General features: G+C 44.6%; 1 protein-coding gene across 5 annotated transcripts in view; it reads right to left on the reverse strand.

Moving 5' to 3' along the window:
* Nucleotides 1-5,390: 5,390 nt before the first annotated feature.
* The window catches only part of Wdsub1 (WD repeat, sterile alpha motif and U-box domain containing 1), a 32,399-nt gene continuing 17,065 nt past the window's right edge, over nt 5,391-20,724 (reverse strand). For 3 of the 5 annotated variants that reach the window (XM_028871025.2, XM_028870934.2, XM_037204805.1), the window contains 6 exons: nt 17,028-17,061; nt 15,286-15,326; nt 15,099-15,205; nt 14,024-14,203; nt 10,599-10,739; nt 5,391-5,945 (listed from right to left, as the gene is read on the reverse strand). In XM_028871025.2, the coding sequence (XP_028726858.1) occupies nt 5,788-5,945; nt 10,599-10,739; nt 14,024-14,203; nt 15,099-15,205; nt 15,286-15,326; nt 17,028-17,061 (661 nt within the window). In that variant the 3' untranslated portion in view covers nt 5,391-5,787. The remainder of the gene's footprint in view (nt 5,946-10,598; nt 10,740-14,023; nt 14,204-15,098; nt 15,206-15,285; nt 15,327-17,027; nt 17,062-20,724) is intronic. The other 2 variants (XM_028871113.2, XM_028871200.2) reach the window with 2 other exon arrangements.

Raw genomic sequence — 20,724 nt, forward strand, 5'->3', positions numbered from 1 at the left:
CACAAAACCTTCGACCTGCAGTTTGTCCTGCCTCCGACAGGTGTTGGGAAAAGGTGGCACACAACCAGCAGCTGGTTGGTCCAGCTTTAGACCCACGCCACGAGGAGCCCACCCACCCCTGACACTGCCTGGAGGGCCAGGACCCAGAGGCTGGAGGGCCCAGAGACCTAGGACAGAACCAAACACGACTGGGGTGTGTGTGTGTGTGTGTGTGTGTGTGAATGAAATGATCCCTACTGATTCTCTGCTATACACAAATACTTTTTAAAAATACTTTTGAGAATTTCATGTATGCATACAAGGAAATATGACCATAGCCCCAATTTCCTTCCTCCAGTCTCCCCATATCCGTGTGTGTGTGGGTGGGTGTGAATGAAATGATCCCTAATGATATTCTGCTATACACAAATACTTGTTAAAAATGCTTTTCTTGAGAATTTCATGTATGCATACAAGGAAATATGACCATAGCCCCAATTTCCTTCCTCCAGTCTCCCCATATCCCTATCAATATGTACTGTCCCAGCTCCATGGTTTTGTTTTTACTGGCCCATTAAATCCAGTTCACACTGCGTATTATGTGCGTGGGTGTTGGCCTTACTTGAGCAAGGGGATCTACCTGTGGGGACTCCTCCCAAAAGATGGACTCTCTCCCCTGGCCGCCATCACCTGCCCGGAAAGACTGACTTCGGATCTGAAGCTTAGTAACTAGTTTAGGTCCCTGCCTTGTTCCTGACGTTGCTGGAAGCCTGACTGTTTCTAGTCCTCAGCACTGTTTCCAGGCCAACACAGAAGAATGGGACAGGAAGGCCAGAGGAGTGCCGAGGAGTGCCTAGCTCCTGTCTGGACCACCCTGGACAGCCGCCAGTGTGTGAGGACTGACAGAGTTGCTGTTCTGAGTTCAGTCTTGATAAAGACAGGACATGCTCATTATCCAGGCAAGAAGTGAAGTCCAGGGAAGCTGCAGGTCAGAGGGCACTGGACACTGCCCCCACCTCCTCCTGAACCAACCCCTGGGCCACAGCGTCCCGGCGGGGTGGGGGCGGGGGGTGGGCGGAGGATGTCTTGAAGAGGGGGTTGTTTGGCAATGACGGTTTAGATAAAAAGCCAACACTTGGAAAATTAGTAGTTTTCAGGTATTTTGCTTTATAAGAAATCTTAACACATCTATTTTACTTTGTGTGTCTGGGTATTTTGCCTGCATGCCTGGTGCCATGGATCCCCTGGAAGTTACAGTTGTGAGCCACCACATGGGTGCTGGGAATTGAACCCGGGTCCTCTAGAGGAACAGCCAATGCTCCTAACCACGAAGCCATTTCTCTATCCCCACACATCTAAAAATAACTTAAACTGCCTTTTCTAGCCAGTGACTTCCAGTGATTGTTAACTTTTAAGGGAAAAGCTAGCCAGCAAGTCTCCTACTTTATAAAAACAAACAATACAGAGATACTTGGTTTAATGGTGGTTCCCTTCTAAGTTAAAGAACAATTAGAAATGATAGCATAATTTCTGTATAGATTTCAATTTAAAGCACCACTTTGTGGAACTCATTTTCACGTTTTGCCCACAATGAAACTGTAAATTGTGTAGAATAAAATATATTCCTTTCTGCAATAAAAGATGGAGGGGTCTACCTGTGAAACAAAAGAAATACAGTTTGGTATCTGTTTAAAAAGTCCCAAAGCAGTTGTTACAAAAAAAGGACAGCGAGATCTGACAGTGTTCTGTAAGGAACTTACTCATTATATGTTTATGAAACAAGAGAAAGTAAAAGGTGTATTCACGTTGTTTCTCTCTCTCTCTTTTTTTTTTTTTTTTTTTTTTTTTTTTTTTTTGAGGCAGGGTCTCTCTGTGTAGCCCTGGCTGGCCTGGAACTCAGAGATCCACCTGCCTTTGCCGACAAGTGCTGGGATTAAGGGCATGTGCTACCACTGTCAGGCATTTTTAAAAATTTCTAAGTGGTATTTTATTTATGCACAGCAGCCTGGGACAATCTTGTGATTAAATGTCCACAGTGCTTTTCATTCACAAAATAGTTATTTATATGAGCATTGTTTATGAATTCATTCTGTTTGCCATGTGTATTTCTGGTGCTTGTGAAGGCCAGAAGAGGGCGCTTGATTCCCAGGACCTGGAGTGACAGGGTTGTGAGTCACATGTGGGCTCTGGGAATTGAACCCCAGTCACCTGGAAGAGCAGCCTAAGAATGCTTAACTGCTGGGCCACCTCTCCAGCCCCTCATTTACAAACGTTTTTAACTTCGTATTTTCTGTGGTGCTCCATGAATGATGGGACACCTTTCCACTGAGCTACGAGGCTTTTAAAAATTCATTAATAAGTTTGTATGTTCATCGTGTTTTCATGTTGTTTGAGACAAGGTCTCACTCTGTGGTGCAGGCTGCTCTGGCATTCTTGGGGTAGACAGGCTGGTTGCAAATACATAGGAACTTACCCACCTGCCTTAGCCTACTGAGTGCTAATGGCTTGAGCCTCTAACAAATTGTTTCTGCTTTTATGAGTAGGGAATGGGCATGCATCCAGCGATAGCCTACAACTCAGTATGAACCCTGCTGACTTCCAACTAGTGATACTGTATCCTTAACATCCTCATGTATGACCAAGCCTGACAGCCAAGGTCTGAAACATTCGCACTGGATAAGACAAGCATGGCTATATGTATGTCATCTGAAGCTGCATATCATCCCTGCAGGTTGCATGTGAGTATATGTATGTCATCTGAAGCTGCATACCATCCCTACAGGTTGCATGTGAGTATATGTATGCCATCTGAAGCTGCATACCATCCCTGCAGGTTGCATGTGAGTATATGTATGTCATCTGAAGCTGCATACCATCCCTACAGGTTGCATGTGAGTAGTCCCAGTGGTGTCTGCAGGGGGTGCCCGACCTCTAGGAGGCCAGGCAGTGCCTGTAGCCTCTAGAATGATACAATTCTCCATTGCTTTCCTTAACATTTATTTTTGTTTGCTTGGTTGATTTTGTGTTTAGTTTTATTATGAGACAGGCTATCAAGTGTCCCAGGCTAGCCTTTAACAGGCCATATAGCTGAAGGTGACCTTGAACTTCAGGGTCCTCCTGAATTGGAGATAAAACACCATGACTCACCTGTGCCAGAAAGTCTGAAAACCTTTGGCATCAAACACACTCTTTCTAAAACTGTCTTCCAGTCTGGATCAGATTCCTGAATCCCTGCCTCTAACATCTACGTAGTGTCCCAAACCAGCCTTAGGGCTGAGTGAAAATAAATAAATAAATAAATAAATAAATAAATAAATAAATAAATAAATAAATAATAAGAAAGGGCATGACCACTTGTAGGTATGGCGGAGGGGAAAGTTTATTATAGAGATGTGGGGGAGCATAGTCAAGGGCAGGGACATCTGGGAGGGTCCCCAGTAGACAGGACAAGACTGAGCTGTGGGTGGGGAAGAGAAGAGAGGAACCGGGTGTAGCAGCCAGGAGGCCAGGAGTCCAAAAGGCAGGTAAACCAAAATGTCTGGATTATATGGAGAAGAGCCTCTGGGGGAAGGGCAGCCCAGGCCCTGGGCCAGAGAGTTCAGGGTAGGGGTTAGGGTTTGCCAGCCATACCCTGTAACTGAGGGATGCTGGGGGAACCTGGTGGTCAGGTCTGCTCTGATATATTAAATAGGCACATTTGGTCCCAGGTTTGAAATTTAACAGTTTCTAGTTCCTGGGGTCTCATTTCTTCTTCTGACTTCCTAAGGTACCAGGCACTCATATGGCGCAAATATACAAGTGCAGGAAAAAACTAAACACATGAAGCCGGGCAGTGGTGGCGCACGCCTTTAATCCCAGCACTCAGGAGGCAGAGCCAGGCGGATCTCTGTGAATTCGAGGCCAGCCTGGGCTACCAAGTAAGTTCCAGGAAAGGCGCAAAGCTACACAGAGAAACCCTGTCTCGAAAAACCAAAAAAAAAAAAAAAAAAAAAAAAAACTAAACACATGAAATCAAATCAAATCATTTTTTGTTTTTGAAAAAGGTGGTCCCTCCCTCTGTAACCCTGCCTGACCTAGAACTCACTCCAGCCGGCCTCCAGCTCACAGATTCACCTGCCTCTGCAAGGGACAAGGCCTTGCCACCACACCCAGGTTAAACAAAACCTTAAAAACTATCTTAAAAAGCCAGAAATACCATGGAAAGAAAAAATAACGGAAGTTTGATTAGGTCACTCAGAGATATCAGTAATTTAGAAGGCTGGGGCAGGGTTTGATGACACAGTCTTGTCATTTCAGCTTTCGGGAGGCAGAAGCAGGAGAATTGCAAGTTTTAACCAACCTCTGCCACATGGCCAGTGCAGGACCAATCTAGACAACAGAGCAAAAGTCAGTCTCCAAAAAACGAAACCATAAATTAACAGACTTTAAAAAAACATTTGAGATGAAGGCAAAGCTACAGTAAAGAAGAAACCAGGCTCTGTGATGGTGAACATTATGTTTAAAAGTTTAAGATGACTGTGCTTAAGAGAAAAACTGTAAAACAGAAATGCCTCTAACCTGTGAGCCCCACCTGGCCGAGGACGGACCACTTCCCAGAATGCTGGGGGCTGTTCCTGTCATTGCCTGGTCTTATACAAACCTTGTGTTTTCCCTTCTGTAAACAAGCTTGCTTGCCTCTGACTCCACGTAGGCAGGAAGTGTGCCTGACTGCATGTACACAGGAAATACATCAGGATATGTGCTTGCCCCTGGTTGCATGAATGCAGGAAGTCCATGCCTTGTGAATTTTGTCTTTATAAACCCCTGATTAATGTAATTGGGTGCTGCATCTTGAAAGAGCTCTCTGATGCAGTCCTGGTACCATGTGTATCTGGTGCCAGTACTGTTATGGTCTGGGGTTGTTCAGAGATTCGCCAGTCTGACCAAGAATACATTTTAGTAAATAAGAGGCTTTATGAAATACTGACTAGGCCATGGACACGGGCCAGGTCCATACTCGGGATTCCCAGAGTATGGCCTATTTCTTAATTCTAATGTTCTTGGATACTCTGTAAGTGTTTGGGGGCCTGAGTGAACAGGACAAAGGCTAAAGACACAGTGTTCTGCTCCCTGCCCTGGTAGTCAGGCTCCGCTCTGGGGAACAGCTTTGGGCAGGCATCTGAGAGGTCAGTGCAGACTCCTTCCTGAACTTCAGGTCCTGTGTGACGGAGGCAGACACAGTGCTGGTGATGTAGCAGGTGCCAGGCTAGCTGCCCGGACACACGTTCTCACACTGGGAGGAAGTCTGCCACTTGATATATTTCAGCAAAGTTAAAGTGACTAGCCGAGTTACTTTACATCTGAGGTTGAATAATGGGGAGAAAAATCCTTATATAAAGTTAGAACCCAACAAAATTTCTGTTCAACATGCCTGGAGTAATTTTTTTCCAATTTATTAAGCAATTTACAATTACAGTGTGAAAATTCTATTCTAAAGCTCTCTGAAAACTATTAAATGGCTTTATCCAAGATGGAAACAACCATAGAATCGAGACTACTCCAGGATGAGGCCTACACCTAATAACACAGTTAGGCATTGTAATTTAAAGTCTCGGCAAAGTCTTATTTCTACACATTTCCCCATTAGTGCAAAAATATTTTCACTTTTATAGAAACAGCAATGACATTAGATATATAATTCTGTGTTTTAAGGGTGATTTACAGTTTTAAAAGTAACTGAATTTCATGTCTTTTCCTATTTGCTTTTGTAATGCCTGGTCAGCGCTGAATGACCTCACTGGAAAATGTATCCGATACCCTATGAACGATTCATTTCTGATGTGTCTCTAGCCATCGATTGATGGCCATTTTCAGAGTCCTGTTTGGTGTCAGTACCAGCGAAGGAAGGACCAGGTTTGTCATGGGGCTCGTGCGTTTCTTTTTGTGGATCCAGCTTTCCATGGCTTCTCTCTCATAGGAATAGCCATCTAGAAAAAAAAAAAAAAAAAAGCACATTGCTTCAGGTAAGGAAGGGGAATTAGGATAAGTACAGGAACTGCAGTGTACAAACCAGGGTACCTATAGGATCAGTACATGAACTGTAGTGTACAAACCAGGGTATAGGATTAGTACATAAAACTGCAGTGTACGAACCAGGGTATCTGTAGGATTAGTACATGAACTCAGTGTACGAACCAGGGTATCTATTGGGAGTTAATGGTCTTCTTGCTTTGCCTGCACCATGTCCAAAGTAGCCCAGCCACAGCAGCTGGCTCGTACCCCGAAGGTATACTAAGCTTGGATTGTGCTCTGCTGAAATACAACAGCTGAGACCAGAGCTGTGTTGAAACTCAGAAACTGTGGTTGAGAAGAGGGTAGAGTGGTGTGACGACAAATTCTGAAGAGATGAGGGAGGAAAAGGCCTTAGGAAGAACTCACGGAAACCCTTCAAGGTGTCGAAGATCACGGAGTTAAAGACGACAGAATATGGCCAGAGAGAGATGGCGCGGAGGAAAATCGCTACCGTCTCATGCCATGCTTGTGCTAAACTGCTTTGTCACACATTGACGACTGAGGTGGGCGAAGGGCCGCAAACCTGTGAGGCCGGCACTCGGGAGGAGGACGGTGAGATCTGCTGCTCTCGTACGTTCATTGCTGAACTTGGACCGTTTTTTACCCAGCCTGAAATGCTTGCTCTTCTCTCACTGTTGACAACAGGGCCCTGAACTTGCCATCCTCCTGCCTTCCCCAGGGGAACGTTACGAGTCTCGCACCACCCTGCCTGGCTTCGGCTGTGATGGTGTCTTTGTTGGCCCTTCAGCTCTGCCTGGCTGGTAACACTCTCCTGTGTAACCGTGCGCTGTATGTATCCCTTCCGCAACGCGGACAGTTTCCACGTGGGCATTCTCAATGCTGCACTCTGTGCCCAGCCTCTCCCACGAACTGGACACACACACACACACACCCCTAGGGGTTAGAACTATGTTGTAAGTTTCTGGGAAACTGCCAAGTTAGTTTCAACACCAGCCAGAGCATTTTAAATTCTCACCGACATAAGATTCCAATTTCTGTCCATCTTTTATTTTCCCCAACTTTCTGGGACTAAGCCACCGGTTAACATGACTGCTGTGTGGCCTTGAGTTGTACAGAGCACTAATGACTATAATGATACCGCCCAGCTGTGAAGCAGCTTATTCAAACTGCTTGCCTTTTTTTCAGTCAGGATTTCACTGTGTAGCCCATGCTGACCTCAGACTTGCAGCAATGCTCCTGCCTCCCCACTGGAATTACAGGTGTGCACAACCATACCCGTCCAAGTCACATGCACTGAAAACCCACTCATCTACGCACCTGCTCCAAAGCTGGACAGTCGTGGGACACAAAGCCAAGAAACCAAGCCCAATCCCATTCCCAAATACACATGCAATAAAAAGTGTAAAACCACAGTATTAGACAATACAAAGTAATCTTAACAAAAGAAAAAATATGCAAAATCTATGCAGCAAAACGGCAGTGCTGGAGAGAGAAAAGACCCGTGTTAACTGGCAAGTGATGTTCCCAGTCCCTCTCCGGATTAAACACCGTCCTCGGGAAAACCCCAGCAAGCTGCTGCCGTGAAGAAAGCCAGGTGACGTCCGAGAGTAGGAACCACACCTGCAGACTCATTGACCTGACTCGAGACCCGCTGTAAAGAAGCAGCGGTCACGGGCTGAGTGACGCGGGATTGGACATAAAGATGACATGGAGCCTGGGAGTGAGCCTTCCGTGGCCGTGAGGAGGGACTTGTTAGTGGGTGAAGCTGAGCCAACAGGAATCCACCTCTTACCGTATGCAAACATTAGCCTGAAATAAGCCACAGGCCTAAAAACCAATGTGTCTGGAGTAACATGGTGAGTCCCGGAGCCTTGGCCAGGCAGCCTTCTTAGGATTAAAAAATGATGAATCCACATGAAAATGGTCCAGCGGACCCCATCAAAATTAAACATGTTTTTCAAAGATGCCATAGAGAAAATGCATACAATGCATTGCCTGATAAAAGACACACTTAGAAAACAAACTTATCAGTTTCAATACAAAGTGAAGGGCTGGAGGGTATATATTATGAAAGGTCTAATATCTAAGACGCATACTGAAAGATGCTTCATTGTAGTGAGGATTAAAAGTACAATGAGATACCACTTCATACCTGTTATTTGGGATTAGAACAACTAACAATACCGTGTTTGCAAATATGGGCAGAAACTGGAATTCTCAGTTATGAGCTTGAAAAACATTTCAGCAGTTTTAAATGCACTTTGTAAACAATCCAGAAATTCCACTCCTAAGTATTTCGTCATGAGACATGAGTGCTGTCCAGCAGATCGGTGGATGGAATGTCAGGACAGCGTTCAGACATGCGAGCCCATTGCCAGTTAATGGACAATGTATGTGGTATATATCTAGTGCAATGCAACACTATTCAGCAATAAAAAGGAATGAACTGGGGCTGGAGAGATGGCTCAGAGGTTATGAGCACTGGCTGCTCTTCCAGAGGTCCTGAGTTCAATTCCCAGCACCTACATGGCCGCTCACAGCTGTCTGTAACTCCAGTTCCAGGGAAGCTGACTGCTGCACGAAGTAGGAATGAAGTAGGAAGTCAGCTGGCTGTGACAAAGCTAGACCTGGAAGAAGCCAGGGCCTTTCCAGAGGATGAGGCCAGGGCTCAAGGAGTCTTGGTGATACTGGCGTTTGATTATTAGCTGTTTCCTGCTATGAATTTCTCGTGTGCTAGTGTGGCTTTTCCATTATTCATTGGGCACAATTTCCCCTCTACACTTAAAGTATTTGTATAACTTTCTCCAACTGTGCTACGACAGACAGACAAAAATCCCTAATTTCAGGCTTTTCTGTAATTATCATCATTAGCAGCATCCGGCCAGGACCATTCCTAGACAAACAAAAGTATCTGAGATACCTCCCAGATTCTCTAAGAACAGACTTAAGCATCCAGACTATCTGTTTGAGAAGGCCTGGTGGATGTGCTTATTAAGCTTAACTCTCTCCTTTCCAAATTCTTATCTCTAGTTTTAGACCCACCCTCAACAATTAACTCAAAACTAAAGGGTTCCTTCTTACAGGTACATCTACCTGTTACGGAAGTTGCCTAGCCATCAAACACACTTCTCCCACCCTGCCAGAAAATGGCAAGAGCAGAGATAGCTTGGAGAGATAAAGGCCAAAGGGATAAAAGATAGTTTTATTGTCAGAGCAAGGATGGAGAAGAAAAAAAGAGAATGGAAGAACTAGATGGGTAAGAACTGGAAGGGAATGAACTGAGATGGGAAGAACTAGAAGGACGAGATGGAAGATGAGGAAGAGCCAGATGGGGAAGAACGAGATGAGGAAGACCACGGTGGGGCAGAACTAGATGAAGGAGTTAGGTGCACTTAGAGGGAACAGCAGAGAGAGGTAGAATCAGGCACGAAAGGAGCTAAGTGTGAGAGCAGAAGAGAAGCTGTGTAGAGAGAGAACTGACTCGAGCCGGGCGGTGGTGGCGCACGCCTTTAATCCCAGCACTCGGGAGGCAGAGCCAGGCGGATCTCTGTGAGTTCGAGGCCAGCCTGGGCTACCAAGTGAGTTCCAGGAAAAGGCGCAAAGCTACACACAGAAACCCTGTCTCGAAAAACCAAAAAAAAAAAAAAGAGAGAGAGAATTGACTCAAGAAAACAAAGTGAATGGACTACAGAATTCCGTGTGCGTAGATTTATTAGAGAATCCCTCAGGTTAATCTGCCACCGGGAGCTCTCTTCTGGAACTAGGGTGAAGGCTATCGTGGGGCTGGACCCTGAAAGCTTTTGATATCTCACACCTTCACATCAATGCACATAAAATAGAGCTAAATAAATTTTATATAAAAAGAATTAATTACTGATGTGTGCAACAAGGTAATCAAAAACATTCTGCTGAGCATGTCTGAATACTGATGCAGAAATTGGTATCAAATGTTCCAACTTCATAATTTTTAAATTCTTGTTTCTGAATCATTTAAATTCATGATAGATACAATAACAGGTCAGAGATCTAGGCAGTCATTTTACATCTTGAGGGTTGGGAAGCTGGCTCAGCGGCTAAAAGTTTTCTGTGCAGGCATGAGCATGAAGACTCATGTGCACACCACCAGCACCCACATACAAGCCTGGCATGGCTAACGCATGCCTGTAACTCCAGCACTGAGTGACAGACCGGTGCATCCTGGGAGCTCACTGGCTGGCCAGCTTAGCCTAATCTGCAAGGTTCAAGCATGTGTCTTAAGGAAGTAAGGCAGACAGTGATAGAGAAAGACACCCAATGTCATCCTCTGAGCATGCATGCACACCTGCATACACACACAGTCTTGACATCTGGTATTCACATAAAATTAAGTGAAATTTCAAAACTTAATCCTTTGTTTTGATTCCAATTTGCTCTGTCCAATTTATTACAAAATATATGTGTACAACTTTTTACTTTGGATCTAATGATTTTTTTAAAGAGAAAAAAACCCTACTTATGAGAAACAAAATGGGAATTTTGAACGTAGCCCAAATTTAAAGGAACTTGTGCGAAGTGCGCATTATCCTCTACGTGGACGTCACCCCGAGTCTGGCAGTCACCACTCATACCTGATGCTATGACGGGGTCCTTCATAATCTCTCTAGTTATCGGACAGACAAACTCATCAGGAATTTCAGAAGAAAGGGAGTCCATCCTGGTCCTGAGCTCTTCGATACTCCTCAACACTTTGCTGCGTAGCCCTAGAGATTCTGAAAGAATATTTGTTACTTTAGGCAGCGAGTGAAAATCTGTAAAATGAAGTATTACTAGGAAGTGAAATAAACTTTGAGGGTGTAAAGACAGGTGACACACAAAGCCAGAAAAGAAATTTGTATTATTTTTGTTACTGGACACAATACCAAGCCGACCAAAGGGGGAAGGGTAGACTCTGGCTTTAGTCCATGGGTGAGCTGGTTCCACTGCATTCTGGCCTGCCGAGAGGCCCCAGAGTGTAGTGGGAACACTCAGTGATGAAGCCGCCTGCCTCTGGTGTCTAGGAAGGGAGGGGGCTCCTAGTGCCCTCTTCAGGGGGTACCACAGTGACCTAACTTGGTCCCACTAAGTCTCAGCTCCTAAAGCTCTCACTGTCATCTCCCTGCAGTAGCACAGGCTGGCACTCAAGCTTAACACGTGGATGTCGAGGCACACACATCCAAACCCTAGCAACCTGGAAAATGATTTAAAAAAAAAAAAATGCCTTGTGGGCTTTTATTAGTTCCCAGAAAGAAAAGATCAAAAAGTAAAACCTCCAGGGGGAAAAAAAACAAACCCAAAACCTTTTCATTCCTATTTATAAATGTATGATTAATTATTTCAATATATGAATGCTGACCTACAGTAGTTTCTTTGCACTTGCTATTCTAAATTTCTACCAGTTTATCTCTTCCAAGTTCTAAGATCCACAGCACCGTGCAGTATCCCAAGGGTCCAGATAAAAACTGAGGCCAGTATGCACGCACAGCTCTAGTGACTGGACTCAGGGCTTTTCTAATTCTGTCCAAAACTGGCTTTCCTGCTCTTTATCATGAATACGTTATACTTAAAAATTTTATTTTATTTTTTTTTGAAGACAAAAACAAGTTCTTTTATTATAATTATTTATATCACCCTGGAGTCAGGGCCCCTTGGAGTAGAAAACACCTGTGGATTGCGCCTCAGAAGAGCACCTGCCTGTCCTAAACCCAGGTTCTCTGTGAAGCCTGGAAATGCTAATGCAACAGTTCACAAATGCAGATTCACAAATGCCTTAATACATCTCACCATCAAGGATGGATACTCCTTATGCAAAGAGATGGCGTAAGGAGTTATTTCTTAAGGGAAACTGTGACTCTGAACTCCTGGAGAGCTGGGAGACAGCAGATAAGGTGCGGAGTTTGAGAACACACCCACAGTGGCTCACTTTATAGTGCATGGCTACTTCTGTGTGCTGAAAGCAAATTCAGATTTCACACTGGCCTTAGGAACTAAAACCAAACTACAATGACAAGTGCAGGCAAAACATTTCTGCATGTAACAAGCAGACATCAGCATGTATGTCCTTAGTTTGCCTTTTCTATTTTCAATCTTGACTTTAATTCTATGTCAGCCAATTTATTGTTTTACAGAAAGGGTGTTTTTCTTAAAATCCAAGAGTAAAGGAAATTCTTTGTAGCTTAAAACAGTATTTGAAGATTAAAAGTTAACTTCTATAATGAAGATAAATAAAACAGCATTTCAACATACTTCAGAATGGCCTGGTATATAGCCATGAATGCCTATAATCTTAGCCTTTGAGAGGCAGGAGGATCACGGGTCATAGCCACACAGTAGATGATGACATAATACCAAAATACCAGATATTTCAGAATGATGTGAAGAACCAGATGTTCCAGAGAACACATATCCTAATTCTGCTTCTAAATTATTGAATTTGCCAATTTTCCAAACTGTAAAGCAGAATATTCATTTGCTGAAACCTATCACCACTGCTTCCCTGCCTTAGGCCAAGAACAAGTATGACACATGGTTACAAATGACGCAGTGCTTGGCCGGTCTTTAGACAAACAGGACCAGAACCCTTACAAAAGAGACCCCAGAGAGCAAACTCGCCCATCCCACTAAGTGAAGGTACAGGAAGAAAGGCGCTGTCTGTAAACCACACGTTACTCCTGACTAGACACCGCACCTGCCAGTCCCTGGATCTTGGACTTGGCCGAATGAAGAAATCAATTTGATATTTATTAGCTTACCTAGTTAACAGGATGTTGCCATAGCAACCTAAATGCATTAAAGCGACAACCTAAGTCATCAAGGAAATGCAAATCGAAGCCTCAGGAGAAACCACAACTACTGGGTGGTGCTAACAACAAAATCAAACAAATGTTAGAGACACTAGGAGAAGCTGGAGCCTCCCCCATGCTGTACCCTCTCCCAGCGGGCCCCCCCCCCCCCCCCCGCCCCATACTGGTAGGACTCTGGAAAACAACCTGACAACTCCTCCAGTGTCAAACAGAGGATTCCCCTGTGACCCACCAATTCTACTTTTAATAGATGCACAAGAAAACTGAAAAGATGCTCACACAAAAACTTGTATATTAGCCGGACAGTGGTGGCTCACGCCTTTAATCCCAGCACTCATGAGGCAGAGGCAGGTGGATCTCTGTGAGTTCTAGGCCAGCTTCTGTAGAGAGGGAGATCCAGGACAGGCACCAAAACTACATGGAGGAACCCTGTCTCCAAAAACCACACACACAAAAAAAACCCCTTGTATATGATTGTTCACAGAAGCACTATTTATTAGATCTAAAACATGGAACTCTCCCAATTTCCATCAACTGAAGACAAGCAAAAGGAGGAAGGTTAGACACAAAAGGCCACATGTGTTGAGTAAGGTATGGCATTTCTTTTAGCACTGATAAAAATGCTCCAAAATTAAAAAGTGGTAATGGTGGTACTATCTGTGAAGATGAGTTGACCACACACCACTGCCGTGTGTAAACGTCACTCTTAAGAGTCATTAGAACTGGTGAGATTGCTCAGTCAGAGGTCACACAAGCAGGAGGACCTGAGTTCAATACCCAGAACCAGAGTGTAAAAGCCAGGCATGGTAGCCCATGTTAGTAACGGAGGAGTCCCAAGCGAATGTCACAAAACACAGGGTGGCTGGCTCTTGAGCAGTGTTCTCCCTCTTATGCACACCCCGTATCCACACACACCTACATACATGGACTTAGACACACGAACACAAAAATTGTTTTGAAAAGAAAACTTTGAGGTGTCTGAACTACAATCAATTCTTAAAATATGGAACTTCCTAGATTATAACTACAAGCTAGGTTTAGTTACTTGAAGAAATACTTTCTTCTTCCTAAGGAGGCAGATGGCTCTCTACAAAGACGTCTCTACCTGGACTACTGCTGTGCAAGGAGAGAGGAGGGACCCATGGGAGCAGGTAACCCGACAGCAGGGGAAGTCAGCACGGATCTGAGGACTGCCCGTTCCTCACTGCTCTTACCAATTTTCAAATCGCCAGCCAGACTTTCCTTTGTGAGATGCAACAGTTCTTTTCCGTCAATGTTGTTCATCTGGAAAACGCTGACGAGCTCTTCCAAGCCTTGAGCACGGAGCCACGTTGAGACGTCCTCCTCTGACCAGTCTTCAATCAGTGGCTTCTGCTGATCGCCCGTGCTTCCTGCTTTAAACGCACAGGCCGAGTGAACGGCAAAGCCAATGCTTCTCCTCTTCACATTCCCGCCTTGAGTCTGGTTGACTGTTCGTTCAGCTTCCTTTTAAGAACTCGTGGACAGTACTAACAGTAGCGACCTAATGCTACAGGAAATGCTAGCCTTTAGCGATTTCCTTTTCTCTGCAGAGAGACGGTTTTGCTTTTGTGGCGCTCGGGATCAAACCTTGCGCCTTGTGCATGCTGGCCACACACTCTAGCGCTGACCTACACTTCTGGCCACTTTTTCTTCACTCCACCCATGAAGGGACACTCTGCTTGCTCTGTCACCCACATACCAGGACTGCTGTGTAGTTATTTCTGACAGCGATAAAGGTATAACTCCCAAGTTGTACACCTGTGTTGCTTGGAGAGGCCAAAAGGAGAGCCAACGAGATAAAGCTCGGATTCCGATCCTGTCCTCAGGCTACGTTCACAGGGAAACCTGGCACCTAACACAAACAATGGAAAACCCCCGGGGCCCTGATACACGTGAATGTGCACACAAGCCTTTGCCAGAACTTCACTGTAGACACCTCTAACGCTAGAGTCTCTAAAATGAGTCTTAAGGTGTATTAAATTTGTGTCTGTGCAGTATAATATGAATAGCATGTCAAAGGATTTACTAAAGTTTAAGCTTGGGGGTGTAGCTCTGAGGTAGAGCATTTGCCTAGCATGCACAAGGCCTCAGGGTCAATCCCCAGGACCACAAAAAAGAAGTACCCACATTTTCTGATCAGTGTTGAGATGGTTAAGGATGCCCAGCGCTTGGGCTGTAGCTGTGCCTTGCAGAGAGCACTTGCCCAGCAGGTCCTGAGGCCCTGGGTTTGCGGGCAGCACAGGACAGGGATGGGGTCATCTTACTAACCTTGGCAAGGTGTTTCCAGGTCAAACTCCCAAATGTTCAGAGTCTTGTCCATGGAGCCAGTGGCAAGCAACAGGGTGTTGGGCGCAAAGGCACAAGTTGTGACATACCTAGTTAATAAACACAGCCGTTACATATTTATGTCTGGCTAATATTTTAATTATGTTAGAACTGTGGAAGCAACTCAGACCTGGTATGCTGCGTCAATGTGTACAGCACACTCTGGGTGCCCTGAAACAGAACAGAATAACTTCGTCAGTCAGGCAAGAGACAGGGTCGGGATGAAGGTCACTGACAGGGTCTACGTGCTGAACGCATCATCAGTAACTAACTTGCTGAGGCTGACAATGAGCGAGAGCTGACATCCATAACTAAACATGAGAGCTTGTTCTGCTTTCTCAGGCATCAGCATGGCGGCATGCTAACGACCTCCTTCGGAAGTTTTCCTCCAGTGACCCCTGACATCTGTCAGTTTGACCAAGACTGTTAACAGAAACCCAACTGCATAATAAACGAAGTCTTGCTGTGGCATCTGATTTGTACTTATTGCAGGATGGGTGAACAGAAGCCGCTGAAACCCTGAGTACACTTGGGGGCCAGTCAATGGGCAGGTATTGTCCTAACTAGGGTTCCTATGGATGTGATAAAACACCATTTCCAAAAGCAACCTGGGGAGGGAACAGTTTATTTCACTTACACTTCCAAATCACAGTCTATCACTGATCAAAGTCAGGGCAGGAACTGTCGGCAGGAACTGAGACAGAGAAGGTATGGAGGACTGCTACTAACTGGCCAGTTCTCCATGGCTTGCTCTGTCTGCTTCCTTAAGACCTAGCACGAGGGCCTCAGGAATGATCCTTTCACATCCAGCATTAAGAAAAACTGTCCAGGAGCTGGAGACATGGCTCAGCAATTAAGAGCACTAGCTGCTCTTCCAGAGATCCAGAGTTCAATTCCCAGCACCCACATGGTGGCTCACAACCATCTATAATGGTATCTGATGCCCTCTTCTGGCATGCAAACAGAGCACTCATATACAAAAAATAAATAAATCTTTAAAAAAAAAAAAAAAAGGAAAAAAAGTGCCTGACAGAATTGCCTACAGGCCATATGCTGGAGGTACTTTCCCAATTGAGGTTGCTCTTCCCAGGTTAACTAGTCAGGACAAGTGTATTTAGCGGGAACCAGTGCATGTTTTATAGACAAAAATCAATGTTATACCCATTTGTGAATATAGACATCCCATAACAAGTCGGTAGGAAACAACACAGCTTTTTCATCTGGCTTGAGTGTTTGAGGGTTTGTTCCCACTTTCTGCCAGAACCTCCAATGACTTTAACTCCTGTGTGGGTGACCAGTCACTTGTTGGACACCACTCCCAAATGACTTACGCCTCCGCTGAATGGCTGCCATAGCTGATGCCTGAACCCAGCCATGCAGCGAATGCCACACAACACCAATTTTCTCTTAAAGATCATTCCCATCAACTATATCTTTGTGAAATATAACGTTTACACTTATTTATACTCATGCAATTCAGCATTTACTCATAAATCTGCCCCAAACTCCTATTTTTCTAAGTCTATGATACCTTAGACTTGTCTTATGCTGGTCCCTAAATCCACCCTGTCCTCTAAGAACTCTAGGTAGGTAGGCCACATCCATGCTGCTATGGAAACAGGCTATGATGAATTTTTGAATACTCTGTGTTTTCTAAGATTATATTTAAAACTCCATCCATCATAAAGACATTGAAATATTTAAGGTTTTTCCAAGTATATTACTATTTCACCATTGTGAGAACGAACACTATATTCTTGGGTATAATAAATAGATATATTAAAAATAAACCTATTTTATACAACTAAGTTTGAAACTCAGTTATCTCATTAACAATTTATATAGTTTACACACAAGATCTGAAGTACTTACGATATCGTATATGATGACAGACTTATCCACTGACCTTTAAAAAAAAAAGCAAACACTAGGTGAAAAGTTCTATAAAAACCAAACACACCCTCTTGGAAAAGGCTGGAAGATTGACAGGTTATCAGCTAGAATGGAGCGGACATCTGGGGGACTCTTCTTGTAGGAAAAAGAATTGTAATACAGAGAAACTACAGCACTGTAACAAAGCACAGGGTTTTACATGCTGTTTTTTCTTCTTTTCCGCCCTTGGAAGAGTCTTTCTGCTACCATGGTACACATTGCAAGGTCACCCAGACCAGTGCTAACACTGCCTGTGGGACACTAACATCTGTGTTCATCATCATGAAAATGGAATGGGCTAGTCAAAGAAGTCCCACCTGTTAGCTTAAGGTTCCTGTTCAGTAGGCAACTGAATACCAACAATGGGTAGTGACCTCAGAATCCCTGTCACAGATTCAGAATAAGAATTATGCTAGACATAATATATAAACGCTCTTATTTAGTCCTGAATTCAGTAAATTACAGGTTATCATTTCTGAAATGTCTAAAATTCTTATGGAAATTTTGATATTTTTTTTAAGCATCTCTTAAAAAAAAAAACACTAAGGAGTGACATCAGCAACATGGTGGGTGGAACTTCCCAGTTTCATAGCAACATCAATGTGGACAACTACCCAAGAAAAAAACATTACCTGCACAGGAGCTTTGGAACTCAGGTATGCTGCTTACAGCAGCATGAACGGATGTCAGCACCATAGTAAAACATTAAAGACGTCAGGAAAGACAAATGAAAGATCCATCAACCGACACACACACACACACACACACACACACACACACACACACACACACACACACACGTAAACTTCTAAAGGAACGAGAGCCAGTATCCCGTGCAGTTGCTCAGAGCCCATTCATGGTAGGTTTATATTGAAAACAATCCTCCCGCCCGGTCCTCAAGACACTCTGTCTCACATCTACAGTCTCTGGATGTCAGGCTGACAGCCAGCTGAAAAGCAAATTCCACTCTCAGAAGCCACCATCGGATGCAATGTCACTTTGGAAGAAGAGTCACTGTTGGTGACTTCTGTGAGCACTGGATCGGGACAACTGTGGGTGAAGGTGTTAATGAGAAGAGAGGGAAGACAGGGACGAGTTTTAGGAAATGTCCTAAGTCACCCTCTGCCAGTCATTACGGAGTAACCGGGTGGCTGATTCCTAGCAATAAGACCCCAGCATCTATACACAGAACAAAACAGAAACCAGTGCCCGGGCAGGGAGAAAAGGAACTTGTCTTTGGGAAGAAGACTTGGCCTCCCGCCTCTCTTCCCTACCAGGCAGACAGAGATAAGAGACGACTAGAGTTTGGAGAAAGGCCATGTGCCACGTGGCTCAGCTCCTGGTGCATTTTCTAGTTTTCTGACCTGCTTAATTATGGAAGTGTGGGAGCCATGCTGCCCAAAAGGTAGAGAACAAGTTAGGACATGGCATCTGTTTTTGTTTGTTTTTTTTTTTTCTTTCTCATTATTTTCAACATGAGAAAATAAGCATCTTTTTTTTTTTTTTCTCAATTCAAAACTCTTTACATATTTGTGAGCACTTTCAAAACTGGCTCCATGGAGTCCTAGCTACTCAAATACCACAGAGAAGAGCAGTCTCTATCTGAATGATAAAGGTGGAGTTTGTGCTCAGGCGAAACTGTGACATATAACACTCCTTACATCTGGCTAGATCAAGAGGACACAGTGGAACAAAATGCAAGTTCTGCAGAGGGGCTGAAGGGAAGTCACCACAGGGGAGGCCAAAAGAAGGGTGAAGGGACAAACTTCTCCATGCTTTTCTAGATGTCATGTGCTAGCATCACAGCCCTGAGGCAATGAGGTATGCGAAGCAGGCATGAACACCCAAGTGCCTCTGGAAGCCAGGCACTGGGAAGGTCTTTAATACTCATGCTATTGTCTACTTTGAAATTTCCTTTGAAAGTATGCAAATATGTGATAAGTTTATTATAATCTCCACCTCAGTATCTGAGGTGGGGAGGGGTGATTCCAAGCCACCTCTAGGTTTCATACATAACAAAATCTTCACATGATCAAGTCCCTTATATAGTCCTGGAACTCACTCTGTAGACCAGGCTAGCCTTGAACTCAAAGATCCGTCTGTCTGTACCTCCGGAATGCTGGGATTAAAGGTGTGTGCTACCACTGCCTAGCCAGAAATGTATTATTTTTATGTCATTAAAGTGAATCTGACTCTAAGACCCATCCTACTTGGCTGGTAAGAGAGCCAACTACCATTTCAGCAATGGCCAGCACCTTCCCAGGGCCACAGACGCTCAACTTCTAGCATACTGTGAGTTCCCTCAAAATCAGAACTTATTTATCTTAGAGACAGAATCTCATTACTGTACACTGGGTGGGCCTTAAAACTCCAGGCAATCTGCCTGCTGCTGTCTCTCAAATGCCGGGTTTGTAGGTGTGAACCATGATGCCCAGATAAGACGGTTGTTGTCTTCCTCAGTTTCCCACAGGAGCTAGACTAGGAAGGATGGTACTCAAGCCCCTGTTTCCCACCCCTGGAAGGTGTAACAAGAAGCCAGCTTTGGAAACTTCGCCAGTTTAAGGCACTTCGACCCCAGCTAACTATCTGTACATTTTCTACCTTTCATTCCATCCTTTCCACAAATTGTCAGGCTGCTGTGGGGGAGGCTGAGACAGAGTTCTCTCCCCAGTTTTTGGCCCAAACTGTAAATAAATCCACTTTTCCATTTAACGTATTTCAACTTAGAGGAAGAAGGGTTTACTGGGTTAGCTTACTGCTGCCTGCAGAGGAGCGTGTGAGGAGGTGGAGGCTGCTCTTCATCCCGTAGTGGACAGAAAGCTGAGAGAATGGGCTATAGGAAGAGGCCAGGGACAGGTATGACCCTAGGGAGAGCATGACCCCCAAGAACTTATCGCGCCCTCCCCCCCCCCCCCCCGTGACCTGCTTCTTCTAACTAGGCTCCACCTCTCCTTTTTCCCACCTCCCAGAAATACTGTCATAGTATAAGTCCGCCATGAATAATCCAGTGGCCAGAGCCCCTGGGTTCTGCCTCTGAGGACCAGGCACCATCCCGACACTCGGAGATGTGGGTTCCTGACCCTGGGGGGGCCCTGCCTCTGCTTCCCGGCCTACTACCGCTCTAGCTTGTTCTTTTTATTTAAAGACACTGAATCTCCTAAAACTTGTATTATATGTACATGCACCACATGTGTGCCCCCAAATATTTGGACTGGGCCGCAACTCTTGGGACAGGAAAGAAAACAGATGAATGCAGTAATCTGATCTCAGGATTATGGAAACTGAAGAAGAGATATGGACTCCTGTAAAGTTATGGAGTGGGAGGTTAAGTATAGAACACAGAGAATCATTTGCTATTTCCTTTCAAAACAAGTATTATAAACAAAGGCAAATGGATGAATTTTCTCAGAGGACTTTGCTGGCCGTAGTGCACACTAAAATTCAAGAATATTTAGGCAATAAAGCAAAGCTTCTCCCACTCTAACAACACCAACTTGAAAAACTAATGGTGTATAACTCAGTGGCTGAGCGCTTGTCTACCATGGGCAAGGTTCTGAGTGGATCCCTAGCACTGCCAAGAGAAGACAAAGTCAACGTCAAGTGGGGCCCGAGAGATGGCACACTGTTCCTGCAGAGG

This window comes from Peromyscus leucopus, chromosome 4 (genome assembly GCF_004664715.2).
Source record: "Peromyscus leucopus breed LL Stock chromosome 4, UCI_PerLeu_2.1, whole genome shotgun sequence".
Classification (NCBI taxonomy): Eukaryota; Metazoa; Chordata; class Mammalia; order Rodentia; family Cricetidae; genus Peromyscus; species Peromyscus leucopus.